This window comes from Dromiciops gliroides, chromosome 2, assembly GCF_019393635.1.
Source record: "Dromiciops gliroides isolate mDroGli1 chromosome 2, mDroGli1.pri, whole genome shotgun sequence".
Classification (NCBI taxonomy): domain Eukaryota; kingdom Metazoa; phylum Chordata; class Mammalia; order Microbiotheria; family Microbiotheriidae; genus Dromiciops; species Dromiciops gliroides.
In genome coordinates this window covers 563,271,482-563,288,332 of record NC_057862.1, presented here as the reverse complement: position 1 = coordinate 563,288,332, position 16,851 = coordinate 563,271,482, and the positions used below count along the sequence as shown (strand labels likewise).

The 16,851-nt window shown below is 37.4% G+C and overlaps 1 protein-coding gene across 2 annotated transcripts in view; it reads right to left on the bottom strand.

Annotated features, from left to right (window-relative positions):
• KIF16B (kinesin family member 16B) overlaps nucleotides 1–16,851 on the bottom strand; it is a 358,373-nt gene that overhangs the window by 97,103 nt on the left and 244,419 nt on the right. Inside the window, exon 23 of one of the 2 annotated variants that reach the window (XM_043987182.1) lies at nucleotides 13,199–15,334. The exons of the other annotated variant lie outside the window; for it this stretch is intronic. Coding sequence (XP_043843117.1) covers nucleotides 13,223–15,334 — 2,112 coding nt within the window. The 3' untranslated portion in view covers nucleotides 13,199–13,222. Of the gene's footprint in view, nucleotides 1–13,198; nucleotides 15,335–16,851 lie in introns of those variants that run through there. 2 annotated transcript variants of the gene reach the window in all.

The window sequence follows — 16,851 nt, the reverse complement described above, 5'->3', positions numbered from 1 at the left end:
TCATGATACCATTCCTTTGTGGTTCTCCTACACGTCTGACCACTCCTTAAAGTCTCTTTTGGTGATGTATTGTCTGTGAACTCTGGGTGTTCCTTGAGACTGGGCCTTTTTATCTTATCTCTCAACATCCATCTGTTCTCATGGGATCATCATCCCTATGGGGAAAGTTCCCAGAGCCACCAAAGTCCAGTCACAGTCTTGCCCCCTACCCTTAAGCACCACACTGCTTATTGGATATTTAAAACCAGGTGTTCCAAAAACATCTAAAACTCAAAATGTCCAAACAGAACGTGTTATCTTCCTTCAAACCCCTCTTCCAAATGCCTTGTTTCTGCTGAAGACGCCGCCATCTTTCTAGTCTCCTGGGTACAGAATCCTTCACCCCCCCACTACCAATCAGTTGATAAATCTTGTTGTTTCTACTTCGATATCTCTCCCATCTAATCCCTTCTCACTTCTCATACTCATTCAGTGCCATATTACCTCATAGTCAGACAGCTTCCTACTTGGTCTCTCTACCACAAGTCTCTCCCCACTCCAGGCCATCTTCCACATACATACCAAAGTCAATTCCATTAAGGACAGATTTGATTATGTCATTCATCTACTCAATAAATGCCCAATTGATCCCTACTGCTTGTAGGATAATAATAGAATAAAGTAAAATAAGCTTTCTTTAGCTTTTAAAGGTCTTTCCAAGCTATCTTTCAAGGCTCACCATACCTTACGTCTCTCCCCACATTTCATGACACAGACAAATTGGCCTTCGCAACTCCATGCCTTTGCACTGGCAGTCCTCTCTTCCTGGATGCATTCCCTCAGCATCTTTACTTCAGAGAATCCCTGTTTTTCTTCAACACCAGCCAAAGTACCATTTTCTACATAGAGCCTTTACTGATTTTTCCCAACTGTTGGTGATCCTTTTCCTAACTGATAATAGCTAGCATTTGTATGGTACTTAACTATGTGCTAGGCCCTGTACTAAGTGATTTACAAATATAATCTCATTTGATCCTCACAACAATCCTGAGCGGCAGGTGTCATTATTATACACGTTTTACATTAAAGGAAACTGAGGCAAACAGAGGTTATGTGACTTGCCCAGGGTCACACAGCTAGTTAAATGTCTGAGGTCACATTTGAACTCAGATCTTCCTGATTCCCAGCACTCTATCCACTGAGCCACCTAGCTACCAATTACCTTGTATTTATTTATATTTATTTTACTTACATTTATTATGTACATATTTGTAAGCTGTTTTCCCTGATAGAGCACAAATTCCTTGAGAGTAAGGGTTATTTCATCTCTCAGAATTATATAGTGCCTGGCACATATGTTGTTATTGTTGTTCAGCCATTTCAGTCACGACCAACTCTTTGTGACTCCATTTAGGGTTTTCTTGGCAAAGATATTGAAGTGCTCTGCTATTTCCTTTTCTGCCTCATTTTACATGAGGAAACTGAGGCAAATAGGGTTAAGTGACTTGCCCAGGGTCAAACATCTAGTAAGTGAATGAGGCTGCATTTGAACTCAGGTCTTTCTGACTCAAAGCCTAGAGCTCTATCTACTGTGCGACCTAGATGCCCTGGCATATAGGAGGCACTTAATAAATGTTCACTGATTGACTGAAGCACTAAATAACATTATGAAAGCCAAGCCTGTTGATAAAAATTTAACAATCTCATTTATTTGTAAAGTATTCAGTAATAACTGAACATAGTCACACAGGTAGTGATTTTGAATTAAAGAAGTGAATAAAAATAAAGAAATTCCAAATATTTGGCAAATAAGGATATAATAGATTTTAAAGTGCTTTTTAAAAGTACTTTTTATGTCATAGCTGCATATAAAGTAATATAAAATGAAAATGGTTTTAGTAAGGGTTAATTTCACAAGAAATGCCAGATTCTATGAAATAAAATAGAAGATAGCTCAGGAAAATAAAAGTTACAGTCAGGAAGAGAAAGAACATAAACTTGTTATGATGATTTTACTTGCACGTGTATCTGCAACATCTTGTATTTTGTGGCAAACAATTACAACTGTGCACATTCTATCCCATTATTCATGGGAATTTTAAAATTTTGCTTTAAAATTCCTTATGTTTGCATAGGTTACAGTTATCTCTGTAATCTTGATCATTGCAGCATATAAAATGAAATGAAAGGCTACAACATGAAGCGCCTATGGCCTGCAAAGAGCTCTGCAGTTCAGAGCATTCAGACTGCATGTGAAACGGTTTTGTTTAGAATGAAGAGACGAAAGAAAGCTTCCTCATCAGTCTGTGGATTGTATGCTATATGTGCTCCACACCTCCATCTTTATAAAGGACATATACCCAGAGGTCCTTTTCAGATGTTTATGTCCGTGGAGTCTGCTTAAGTGGATGAAATGCTCTAGCTCCATAGAGGGGCCATTTCTCCCACTATTGATGAGACCCTCCCTGAGTGTGGCTCCCTGCCAACGAAGCACAAAAAGTGGCACTACATTCTACATATTTGGCTGGAGCCTTACTCCTCTTTCTCTGGTAAGCACTCTCCTTCAGAACAGGCAAGGAAAGAAAAGGGTCACAAGTAGCATGAATGTCCTTAGATCACTAATGAGAATTGTGGAGGACACAGAATGGCACGGCTCTAAAGGGAGTAATAAGCATTCCCCCCTAAAACCTCTAATTATGTAGCAGATGTTGGAATTAACTGTAAACTCTTACCATGACAAGGTCAAGCCGAAGGGCTCTTACCTTTCTAACATGTTATATAACTGAGGTTTGGCCTTGTAAAATGTTAGGCAAATCCAGAGCTTCAGATTTTAAGGCAGTTTTTACAAAAGTAACAATTCATCTTTCACTTTTTCCAGCAAATGCTACATTTTTCTGTCTCTTTTTTTTCTAACCACCTGTACCAGAAATAAGAACCTGCCAGATAGAGTTTTAAAAAAAAAAAGATAGCCCATTGTGATGAATGAATGAATTTAAAAGCTTTTCTTAGGCACTTGCTTATATGTGACACTCTTCTAACTAAGCACTGGGATACAAACACTAAAGTGAGACAGTCCCTGCCCAAGAGGAACTTATATCCTAATGGGGAAGACAACACAGGCAGGCAGGCAGGCGAGAGAGAGAGAGAAAGAGAGAGAGAGAGAGAGAGAGAGAGACAGAGAGACAGAGAGACAGAGACAGAGACAGAGAGACAGAGAGACAGAGAAGGAGGGAGGGATTGGGGGTAAGACAAGGAGCCTTGGTGGAGGAAGTCACAGGAACAGTGAGTGGAGCCAATGGGAATTAACTAACTTGCTCTTTCCAGCATCATGGCAGGCTTGATTGAATTTTGATGACCAGATGAGGAAGAAGTGTCAAGTGTCAAGAATGATGCACTGGGGGCAGCTAGGTCGTGCAGTGGATAAAGCACTGGCCCTGGATTCAGGAGGACTTGAGCTCAAATCCAGCCTCAGACACTTGACATGTATTAGCTGTGTGACCCTGGGCAAGTCACTTAACCCTCACTGCCCCACCAAAAAAAAAAAAAAAACCCAAACCCTGAAAAAGATTCATTGGGCTGTTCTTCATAGATAACATTCCTCGTCTTGTCTTCCTGTCTTCTCACAGGCCTGCAATGCTTTCTCATCTCACCTCCACCTCCTGGAGCCCATAGAACTTAAGTGCCACCTCCTCTTAAGAGGCCTGATGGCGGACTGCATACTATTCTACCACTCATTTTGACACTTTCTCATTTATTATCCTTTGGTATCTTCTCACGATCTTATGTCAGAATGGAATAGATTCTGAATCAGAGGACATAAGTTCAAATCTTCACTGCCATTTATAATACTACTGGTACCACCTTGGGTAAGTCACTCACTTGAACCTCAGTTTCTTCATCTGTAAAATGAGGAGGCTGGATTAGAAGTCTCTGAGGTCTCTAGCTATGAAATGTGAATCTTGTCTCCATCAAAATTAAAAGCATCTTCTTCTGTTTCTTTGTTATACCTCAGTACCTCGCATAGTGCCAAGTGTATAACAGTTATTTATTAATGGTATTATGGTTTATTTAAGATGGGCTGGCTCGACTCCATAAAAGACTAGTCATGGGACATGCTCAAGAGATCCTATGGCTTTAGAGGACTTCAGAGATCTAGTGCAATGTCCCTTATTTTACAGGTGAGGAAACTGAGGCTCAAAGGGGTAAAGGGATTTGCTTCAGTTCGTACATGTGGTAACAGAACTGGGAATAGATCTGGCCCAGGGAAATTCAATGGCTAATGAGGTTTTGGTTCCTTTGGAAAAAGCTTCATTAGACTGGGAAGCATGAGTCTCAAAAAGTAAAAAATACAAATATCAGTGGTTATTTCTCAAGGGCAAATAGGAAATCTTCTCTATACCTGTGAAAATGCATTAAGGATTAGAAGGTCTTAAGTGAAGGTCTTCACAAAAGCCGAAAGAGGAGGCTATTGTTCAATTCAAGTTTGTTCCTGCCTGTACCTAGCTTGATGTCTATGTGACTGTGGCCTTTTCTGGATGCTTATTGTGTGTTTACATGCGCCTGTCTCTTACTATTTTCTCTTCATACATTCCTATCTGGCTCTTTGTAATTCTACATTTCTCTGTGATTCTGTTTCCCCACTTTTCATATCTTTCTCTTTTAACTGGCCATCACAAAGAATGGAAGTACATTTTTAAAAGGTGGTATTTATTGAATGTACTTTTGTGTTCTATGTTCTAAAAATGTGATGGGTAGAACATTTTCAACTTTTCTCTTCCCAGCATCTCACTTTTCCCCCCTCTCAAATGAAATATAACTATTCTTGCTTATCTAGGAATCTATTAATTCTTTCTTCTGGGCCAATGGATTTCGATAAACAAAATTCCTTAGAACTAGTCTAGGTCTAGATATATACTATATTCCTTGGCCACATTGATATGAAAATTGATAGATTCTATGATTGGGACTGAAAATATGGAGACATAGTTACCTATATTCCAGTTTATAAACTTGATAATAAAATTAAATATGAATATATACATGTGGGGGGGAGGGGAGATGGGAAAAGGAAAAAAAATCTGATGGAAGGGAAGATGAGATAAGCAATTTACATGTTAAATTCTTAAATATAATCAGTCACATTTTGAATACCAATGAAGGAATTTCATTTTTATAACCAAAGGCAAATTGTGGAGTATGGTGAATATGCAAAACATATTCATATAAGGTAGTTATTTTAGTGAATCGTAAATGACAGAAGGAAGAATCTAGGTTTCCTATGCGTATCTTTTCCAGCACATTGTTATTTATGAGAGTTCTACAAAGTGCAAATGAAACAAATTTAGCTAAGCTATATAGTCAAACACACTGGCATTACAGTAATTAGATACCATTAGGGTTGGAGACTAATACATGCTTTATACTAAAAATAATGCTGCCAAAATTTTACACCTATTAAAATGTTCATATAAGGAAACAGATATAAGGGTCCTGGACATAAAGGATGCCACTTTCATTTTAATATATGTACTTAGGGGCATAAAACTAACACATTTCTCATGACAAGTATGAGATAGTTAAACTTCAAGCTTTGCTGCTTTACAATCAAGTCTAAAGGCCTGTGATGACTTTTCTAATCCATAGCATTATTATGATGTTGATCAGTCCTTTCAGTGAATTTTTAAAAATATGATTCTACATTCATAGAAGGCTGGGTCTTTTCAAAATGCCAGTTACTATGATCTGGCCAGAGAAAGAATACTTAAGAACTTATACTTGTTGTCATCTTGAGTACACACCTTTGAATTGGTTCTCTGTTCCTGAAATAAAGCCTAACTCTGGTAACCAGAAGCAGAAAAGAGAGAAGACATTTTCTAATTCCCATATCTGGAAAGCACATTATTGACAATCCTAGCAAAAGGGATAAAATTTGGCAAGAGATTATCTACACTACCTTTGATTTTACTACTTTATCTCCTTTTATAGAGGGAGAAGAATTTAAATTAAAAATAGAGATGATAAGTTATAAATAAGATAAACACTGAGGTCAAAGATCAAAAAGGAAGAAAAAGTCACATGAAGATAAAGCTAGATAGCAACATTTTTTTGGGAAAAAACGTCTTATATTTTGTAATGCTGTGCCAATATCAAGGTACTATGTATATAATTCTGCTGCTACATTTTAAGAAGAACAAAAAATATTAGTTCATCTAAAAGATGGCAACTATGTTGGTGAAAGTTGTAGAAACAATGTCATATGAGGAAGTAATGATGGAATTGGGATTTTTAGTCACATCAAAGGAATTATTAAATACAAGTATATTAACAACAGATGGTATAAAAGGCATTTTTTTTCATGCTGGAGATGGATCAGGAGCTCTAGAGCCTTGTCTAACTTGAAGTTATATGGTTAAATGAAGTCTGATATAGTCATTATTTCATTTTTGATCTGAAAAATTGGTATGGTAAAATTTCACCACACTGGGAGAACCCATAGACTCCCTACAACATACACTCCCCACCCTCTTCCAGCCGGGCCATACTGTTCTGCACCATTTTCCATCTCCAATTAGGGATTACAGCTTCCAACTCTGTGATGCTACATTCCTGATTGGACAAAGTTCACAATATTTAGATACTCTAAGGCCCACTATACCTTCTTCATGCCTTGCATTGAACACATTTTCCCTTTCTCCTTTACCCTCCCCAACTACACTCAAATCAATACTAGCATTCTTGGAAAAGATATAACAATCAACTGCCCTATGACTTCTCTAACCCTCCCCATGAAATTCCAGATGAAAACACTCCTCTGACCCATGATTCCCCCATACACTGTCTTCCTCTATTAGAATATAAAATCTTTGAAGGAAGAGATCATCTTGCTTTTTCTATCTGTGGGGTTGCTGAGTTCAAACTTGTTACATTTTTAGTGTGAATCAACTCCATTATTCTGATTTGTCACCATAGTGTGACGGCGTCTCTGTTTTTCAAGGACTATGCCAGGGAAGTCCAAGCGAAAAAGGCTTCAGTCCCAAGTCTAGTGATGGGCTATTCGTCTGTCATTGGCTACCTAGTCAGTGAAGGTCAGAGAGACTCATTGCTAGGTTGGCCACAAGGAAAATTCTTCTGTCACTGAAATCCTTAACCACCATTTACTGTGTTTGTACAGTGGTTAAAAGCTGTATCAGTGAAGAGAGTGAGCATATTGATGAAATTAAAGATCCTGAAATATATCTTTAATAAGCAACTGTGATTCTCAGTCTAATACTACTAACTGATATACGATGTAATTAGGCTTAAAATGTATTTGGTTTGGCCCCTACCTATCTGAGCGCTGAGTTACTGAAATATCAAAATGACCTCATTATCAAATATCCTTACCCATAAGGCTGGGCAATGGCATGGCTATAAAGGGAAGCTTTAGAAAGAAGTTCCAAAAAGGATTGGCAGACAAAACTTCAAATCATTTGAAAACAAGCATGTAAAGTAAATAAAAATTACTGTAATTACAGCTGCTTCCAGATGAGAGTGTTTTCCTCTAAAGGGATGCCTGCACATTTTTCTGTAATGAGAATGGGGAGACTTAAACTGTTCTGAAATGTTTTTTCAACAAAGACTAAATAAATTCACTTTGCCAAGCACAAGTCTCTAAAAGAGGCAGCTGTGAGCAAAATGGTTTTTAATCAAATTTGGATGAAAATCAGTACCTCAAAGAGATAAATGTCTAAGAAATATTAACAAATCCTACTATGTAAATGCTATTTATTTTTGTTTGTTTTTTAAAGCTACTTAGGGAAAAATATTCTTCTTATTTATAATTTGGTATTTGTCAGAAAGCTGATTACATTCAATTTAAATATTTTGCCTCTTATGATTGAGAATCTCTTTATATTTTCCTAAGATTATATAACTATTCTTTAAATCAAAGAGGTTATTATCTCACTATATAATGTGCTTTACTGAAATTCAAAACCAACCTCTAGACTTGAAAGTCAAGCTACTTGATATGGTGCCTGTGTAGTTACCTCTTAAAGGATAGCATAGCCAAAGTACAAACCAATGGGCATTCATAATATTGGGGGTTGCCTAAGCTGCATCCCAACACCAGGAAAATGTGCTGTGAAGGCTTTTTGTGTGAAATGCTTGGCATGAGGATAATTTACAAGAGGCCTTAGAGATATGCTCTTCTAACATCAAGTTGTCCTGGGGTGATTCTAAAGTTGCCCTGTGGTTCCAAATCAGGTCTAAAGATCTGAAGATAGTTTATTCTCCAGAATTCAAAGGCCAATCCTATCACCTGATTTAGAAGTTGGGAAAGTTTTAAAAGAAGGCTCTGACCAGAATCTAGGTGGTTATGAGTCCTTCTAGAGTCTAGGCTGTGATGAAACCTTGCCTTTAAGATGGTTTTGAGATTTCTGGAGACAGATAATAGAGCAACAGTATAAGCAGGGGCTACACAGGCCTTAAGAGAGCAAGTGGCATGACTGTGGTTACATAACAGGTGACCTGTATGATCAGTGAAAATCACACATGTTTGCAGTAGCTAGCAAAGGGACAACCTGCCAGCAGTTCATTAGAGTTAAACATGTAATTAAAAGTAGAGCATATGTTACATAAACTAAACCTGACAGTTTGATGTTAATCACCCAACTTAGTTTTATAAGATGAAACCTAATTCCTATTCACATAACCAGCCCAAAATATAAATTGTGTTTACATTATAGAAGCAATAAGGAAAAATAGAATGGCACAGTATCTTGAAACTTGAAAGTCATCTTCAAATACCATCCTGGGATATTTGCATCAGGAGAAAGAGCAATGGTCAGCAAGATTAATAGTATGATTTTGCCCCATCTAAGTGAAGGTTACAATTTTTAACATGCTCAAAAAGAATTAGTTATGAGTTCATTTCCATGTGGGACTAGCCAGTATATGCTTAAATAATTATAATTCATCAGTGAAATTATGTGCTGCTTATGTATTGTTCCCCACCAATGACATCATCATCAATACCTTTTTTCCTTGTTATATTCATGATAATTCTTACTCTATTATCAAGTAAATATAGAAAAAGCCTTATAAGAGGCAGTGTATCATAATATCAAGAGTGAGCTGGAAAGGAAAGGAAAGGAAAGGAGAGGAGAGGAGAGGAGAGGAGAGGAGAGGAGAGGAGAGGAGAGGAGAGGAGAGGAGAGGAGAGGAGAGGAGAGGAGAGGAGAGGAGAGGAAAGGGCAAATAGAAAATTGCCTTCTTTTCAACTAAAAAAGTTAAGAAATTTTTAAATGGATTAAATGCTGGTTTTAGAAATCATCTTGATTAGATAGTAGAATTCCACAGCATAATCATTAGAAATATTTCATTACTAGAGAGGAGAATCATAATTTACATGGGAGAACACCAGCCAGAAGCATATATAAGCCTAGTATTGGTACAGTGCTGCATTTGGATGCAGAGGTCATAGGTTCAAATCACAACTCTGCAATCCACTATTTATATAACATTGGAAAAGTCCATTTGTCCTCTCAAGGCCTCAGTTTCCTCGTCTAAAAAACAAGGTTATCAGTCTGGATAATTTCTGAGTCCCCTTCCAGAATTAATATTCTGGGATTCTATGAGTAGACAATCAGCAGCTAACTGTCCATTTTGTAAACTATAAAGTATGCCCTGATTACCTTCTCTCCTCTGTCATTTCAGTGCTCATACCATCCCAGTAGATGAACAAAGAAAATGTATGGGGGGCAGCTGGGTGGCCCAGTAGATAAAGCACCAGCCCTGGATTCAGGAGGACCTGAGTTCAAATCCGACCTCAGACACTTGACACTTACTAGCTGTGTGACCCTGGGCAAGTCACTTAACCCCAATTGCCTCACCAAAAAAAAACCAAACAAACGAACAAAAACAACAAAAAAGAAAATGTAAGGGATAAAACTCAAAGCAAAAAGCTGCTTAATAGAGATTGAGAGTGAGTATCCAGGGTATAGGTTCCATAATACCTACTAATAGTTACTTATTACTTTTAGTTACTTGTTATTGTTTTTTGAGGCAATTGGGTTAAGTGACTTGCCTAGGGTCACACAGCTAGTAAGTGTTAAGTATCCAAAGCCGGATTTGAACTCAGGTCCTCCTGATCCAGGGCCGGTGCTCTATCCACTGTGCCACCTAGCTGCCCTATGGCTAACTTCAATAAGAATAAATCATGACATGCCGTGACTCGGTTGAGTAGTCCACTGGAATCACTGAACATAAAGCTACATTTATTAAGCATCTTACTTGTGATTCAAACATTATATTAGTTGCTTTTAAGGAGAGAAGAGGTAAAAGAAATAATCAAATAGCTCCCTGGCTTCAAAGAAATTGAGATTTAGGAGAATATATGCTGCGAATAGCAGAACAGTTTTATAGAGCAATACACAAACTTGTTGAATTTAAATTAGTATAAAGAATGTACACAAGCACTGAAGTAGCGAAAAAAAAGAGTAAAGGGATAATAGGCAGGAGAAATCAGCAAAGAAGAACAATTTGAGAAGTTCAGTTTTAAGCTGACTTTTGAAGTTAGTGATGTAAGGAATTAAGTGTGATTTGGGGTTTCTATGACCCATCTTTGGCTAAAATAAGAAACCCTGGTGCGTGCCCATGTGTGCTGACCTCACGCCAGACACCCACAGGCCTACACGGGCCTGGCCAAATTATAATGAGGACAAGTCAGGTAGTCTTTGGCATCCCGGAGCTGGCCAGCTTGCAGTTGTAGGGCCGCCTGTTAGTTCTGTCAATCAAAGTTGCCGGCCAATTAGCTTGGGGCTGTGTGTGTGGAGGACCCCGTTTCCAGTTTTTGTGGGATGAGAGGGCTCACTTTTTGGCCCAGGAGTAAGGGAGGAGCTGGGGAGTTGAGCTTTGGACCGAGCCAGAAGAGACAGCACAGCTGAGCTGCAGATCCCAGGTGGTGGTGAGTTTGTGTTGTTGAGGCTAGGCTGGAGGCAGGTTTAGGGTTTGAGTCAAGTTTTTATTTGAGCCAGGGCCTTTTTTTACCCTGGAGGTTTGGATTCTAACCATCTGGGAAATGGGACACATTTTTTTCCCTTCCTCTATCCCCTTTCTCATTGTCCCTTGCCCTATTAACTTCATTTGTGTTTTAATTTTGTTCCTATTAATAAAACCTGTTTTTTGTTTATTGAAAAGAGGCTGTTAATCTCCTTTCTTACCCCAGTATTACAGCAGGCTGCCCAATTAATGCTCCCCACACTAAATTTAGCCCTTACAGTGAAATCCACCCACTGGCAGAGAGTAGAGAGCAGGCAATCTATTTGCAGGAAATGACATGTACAAAGACAGATATGGGAATAACAAGGCATAGGATATGGCTATGACAAGCAGATAAGTTCATCAAAATGTATAAGAAGGAAAGTAGTGAGAAATTATGATGGTGTAATAGGATGGTAATAGGTAGACAGTAGGCCAGAGATGGCAAGGTTAAGAGTTGAGAAGCCAAAGGAAAAAACTGGATACAGATATAGGGAACATCCCTACAAGTAGGATTACAAACCCCCTAAGTCATTTGGAATAAAGAAGGGAGGGAGGGAGGGATGACAAGAAAGGCAGGAAGGCAGGCAGGCAGGAAGGAAGGAAGATGCTCTAACTCACTGATTAGAGAACTATAGATTAAAACAACCTTGAGACATCATTTTACACTTACCAGATTGGCCAAAATGATTGAAGGAGAAAGCAATGAATCTTGGAGGGGATGTGGAATAGTTGAGACATTAATTTATTGTTGGTGGAATTGTGAACTTATCCAACCATTTTGGAGAGTAATCTGGAATTACGCCCAAAGAGTTATTAAACTGCCTACATGCTTTGACCTAGTAATACCCACTACTAGTTATTTACAAAGATGATTAGAGAAAAAAGAAAAGAATCTCTATGTTCTAAAATATTTACAGCAGCTCTCTTTGTGGTCGCAAAGAACTGAAAATTGCAGGGTTGTCCCTGTGGAATGGCTGAACAAGTTGTGGTATATGATTGTGATGGAATACTATTATGCTGTAAGAAATGATGAGTTCAATGCTCTTAGAAAAACATAGACAGACTTGTATGAAATAATGAAGAGCAAATTGAGCAAACCAAGAGATGCTGTATATAGTAACAGTGATATTGTTTTAAGAAAAACTTTGAACAAAGTTTTTATAAATGGCCAAATTAACTACAAAGGACATCTGAAGGAAGACACTATCTGCATCCAGAGAAAGAACTGATAAATAGATGTATGTATGGAATAAGTTTACATATACATACATACTTGTGTCAAATGGTAGCCATCTCTAGGGCAGGGGTGGGGAAAGGAAAAGGAAGAAAAAAAAATTACATAATTATTTTATTATATATTTAAAAGGACTAGCAAATTGTATATAATAGATTTGCAGTTTCATGTGCCATCATCTTTTAAAAATTATACTATGTTATGGGAATGCTTGTTTTATTCCTCATATTAAAAATAAAATAAATAAATAAAATTTTTAAAAGGAAGGAAGGAGTGACAAGGAACTGAAATTATACAAGATGGAAGAGATCAGGCAATAGCGATGAAAGAGGCAATCAACCATATAAAGAACCTCAGCAGGGCCCTTATTTCTGACTCTAGTTCATGTTTCGAAATAATGGAGAGACACATTAAATCCCTGTGTCCTATAAGAAGCTCTGTATATCAGTAGCTTCTGTTATTCGACTGTCCTAATCACATCTAAATCTCTACATGTCACTGAATGTCAAGCCATTGAAGAGACTTTTCTTACTAACACTAGCCCAAACTCTTTCAGAACTCAACTGAGAAGTACTATACTATAAATCAATACAAAGTCAAATGTAATTTTTAAAAAGTGTTTTAATCAAGTATTACTTTAAGGATAATTAAGTGAGGAAGTTATAAAAAGCATTTTATCAATTCTTCATTGACAGTCATCTTATTATCGATATTTAAAACTCCTAAATCTCCAGTTTTAGATATCATCTTTATTTCAATTCCATGGTAGTTACATTAGGGCATTTATTTTCCTTTGATTCTTTTTCATGCCTGTTATATCAAGGAAAGTCTTCATATATAGATAGATAGATAGATAGATAGATAGATAGATAGATAGATAGATAGATAGATAGATAGATAGATATAGATATATATATGTATATAGATATAGATATATATGTATATATATATATATATCTCACTACTGCACTTTGGAAAATTTACTTTCTAGAATCTTGTCAAGTATCTAATTAGCCAAAGAGCTTCATCTTGTGAATTGAAAGTTAGTTTCCAGACCTCAGAAAGGTCGTTTTGGGGATCTACAATGTAAGATGGGGAATTGGATAACTGGTGTCCAGATAAGCCAATTCTTGAATTAGATACAATGTTACGCTTTTTGAAAAAGATAAGCTTCACTTCTAGCAAGTTTTTCTGGTCTGCAACAACACATCTGAATTCATTTAAAGAACGTAACTTAATCACATCAAATTGTGAGCATCGTGGAGTTATTCTTGGAGAAGTTATAGGGGGATAGAAAACACAATCTTCTCTCACAAGTCCAATATGTGTATTAAGAAGAACTAATGACTTACAACATGCTTGGCAAGAGTCACTCTCTACTTTGACTGTAGTATATAACAGTAATTGAACCTCTGCCAGGGAGGGAATATTGTTTTCCATGTTTCCATGAAGTAAGTATATAATGTCAACTAGGGTATTTTGGAATTTAGATGTCACTCTCACACCACTCGTCAAAATCAAATCAGTAACCACTGTTGTCCAATCGAGTGAAAGCCGAACTAAATCTTCCCTGAGCAAAGGATGATTAAAGCACACGGCATTGTCTGACATGGACATTAAGGGACTGAGTAGGTCACAGCATATCTTCTGAGTGAAGGTTTTGTTGTAACTAAACACAGTGAGCAAGTGGTCTTCTGTAGAGCCCAGAAGTCGTACACATTGTCCTCCAAAGCCAACTTGAATCTCTCTAAGCACAGCAAGGGGAAGAATGTGAAAAATGCCAAGCGAGGCTGGGCAATCATTTGATAGAAAGAAAGCGTATAAGCCTGAACTACAGAGAATCAAACAAGCTGGCTTTGGGCTGGGCTCTTTGCAATTAGCAACAGCAAGCCAGTAAACACCTTTTATGTCATCTACTTTGCCCCCAAATTCTGGGAGGCCACAGGTCACACTCTCTAGCAGGTCTTCTAAAGACAATTCCTGAAGTCTCAGTAGTTCAGCTGGAAATTGCAGAAGAGTCTGCCTGAATGCAAAGTTGTTTCTGACATTGTCATATATCCGCTGGGAAACAGAGCTTTGTAAATATGCAGTTAATGAAATGGATGGGGCCATATAATGCATGGGGCTCTGTGTTGGCAAAATTTTTTCTAGTTGGCCCTTGTCACTCATGACAACTTGAGTTTCATTTAAAGGAGGTGGATCTGACCACCTCATGTGTGACTTCCAGGGCATCTCCAGAGGCAGGTTTCTAAGAACTGGTAAGTTTCTAATTAATGTTGTTACTTGGGAGGTCATACCACTAGGAGCATATAGGCTACCCATATGTCTTGCTTGGTTGAGCATCTTTGTGCTATTTTGGAGGAGATGACTCCTTGTATCTTTATAAAGTTTAGAAAACTTGCTATAAACATATTCTAAACTATAGAGTGTATCTTTCCTGACATTTGTAGGTGGAAGGGTGAACTTTAGGAGGCTTTGTTTTGTAATGTGTAGCTCCTTTTCAAGAGGCTGTTCATGGACAGAAAGTGGAGCTGGGAATTTCTGGGGGTCTGGCTGGGATAGACTCTTCTCACCAGAAATAGATTCAGAAAGAAATAAGCAAAGTACATCACTCTGTCTGGTCTGCTCATCATTACTCTCTACAGATTTTGTATTGGATCTGTGCTGCAGGAAGGTCCAATTGGATTCAACCCTTGAGCTAAAGGCATCTTCACCAGTGCTTGTCATGTATCTTGAATGACTGACCTCTATCTTTTCTTGCAAACATTCTGTACTTCCCTTGTTTGTTTGGAGAAAGTCAAGAGGACAATATAGATGACAAAAATCTTGATCAAAAACACCATCAGATTTTGGGCAATTTAGCGTACAATTAATTTCAGATGAAAACTCTTGTTCTGAACACCGGTTTCTTTCTTGGAAGGTTCTCTCTTTTGACACAAGTGAAGAATCTGAAGAGCTTGATATACTCCATGTTACTGAATGACTTTCTTCTTTCTTCAGGTCTACTTTATGTACTTCTTCTCTAATGATAATGGAAGAATTTGTATCACCTCTGGGTCTAAATGGAACTAGACATTGTGTTGGCCAAGATTGTCTTTTCTGTTTAAAATGTCAAAAATTAGATATAGGGATGCTGTTTTATACTCTAAAATTTTTTTCACATAATGATTTTTAACTTCATTTTCATTGGCTTTATTTTGTGAATTCATCAGAAATAAAACTATAAATCTAAATCCATTGGTATTGATTGATATGATTCAAGAATGGGTGATCCGAATGAACGGGCATGATTTTGGAACAGAAGATCATTTACTGGATTTTGCACATTATATATTTAACATGATTGATTATAATTTATACAATTAATTCACAGTATCTTTTTCTCACTGTAAAGTTGGATTTTCTGTATAATGAATAATATTGAGTGACCTGAATTAATTTCATATTCAAGTAGCATACAAATAAGCCTAGGCCTATTATACTGAGGAGGCAAAAGATATCATAGTGGGTCTATTGAGAATAAAATTGTAAGCCTAAGAGAAATTCATTGGTGGTTTGACTCTGAACCATGTATGACTGAATTTTTTGTTTGGAAAAAAGTGTTTTGGGGGCATCCACACATGTTTTCTGAAGGCATAAATGAATCATCAATAACAAATATCTGTTGACTTCTTAGTGTAATATACTGTGACTAGGTATTATAGCCTAGAGAAATGGAAGACAGACTTTGTACTCCAAGAACCTGATCTCTTTGGAAGAAGATAATTTGATTAGTCTATGCTGATTAGTGTAATGATTGGAATGACGCCACCTGCTTGAGAGCTACTGTAGGAAAGCTCCTTGGCTTTTCTTTGGCATCAGGAAGTGACATTTGCTTGTGGAAGGAAGAAGGGGCGAGGCTGGCTCTCTTGCTCTCTTTCATCAGGACTCTGGTGGAGAGTGGAGCTAGAAATGTGCTCTCCCTTTAATATATAGATGAATCTAGGCCTTTCTCTCTTCACCAAATTCTTATTCTCCTTAATAAATGCTTAAAAGTCTAAACTCTGGCTAAAGCTTATAATTTATTGGTGACCACTCATTAGATATTTTAGACAGACTAGCTAGAATTTTAGCCCCTTACATTAGGAAGAAGAGGGGCTGACAATAGGTAAGGCAGATTAAACCAATTCTATTTAGAGGAGTTAACCAGATTTCTTACAGTCTAGTAATTTATGGAAACTCTTTTCAATGCTTCCATAATCTATTTTTAAGGTGTGTGTGTGTGTGTGTGAATGTGTGTGTGTGTGTGTGCGCGCATGTGCGCGCACGCGCATACACACAAAAGACCAGAAATGTAAGGAAAGATATCTACAGAAAATATAAAGAGCACTAAGTAAAACCTCATGAGTCTTACATCCAAATAAATTTCGGTTCGATAAGAATAAAGTATAAAATAATTAATCAGAGAGATACAGTAATCAGTCACTCAAGAGTATTCCTTTTGTAACAGAGTAGTAATAGAAAGGCTTATGGTCTTTGATGGTTATGAGATTTTTTTCAAATGTTGAACAGTTCCCTATTATGTTTCCAAATCTCATTTCTGATTCTGATCATATAATAATTTTGAATTTTAGTGA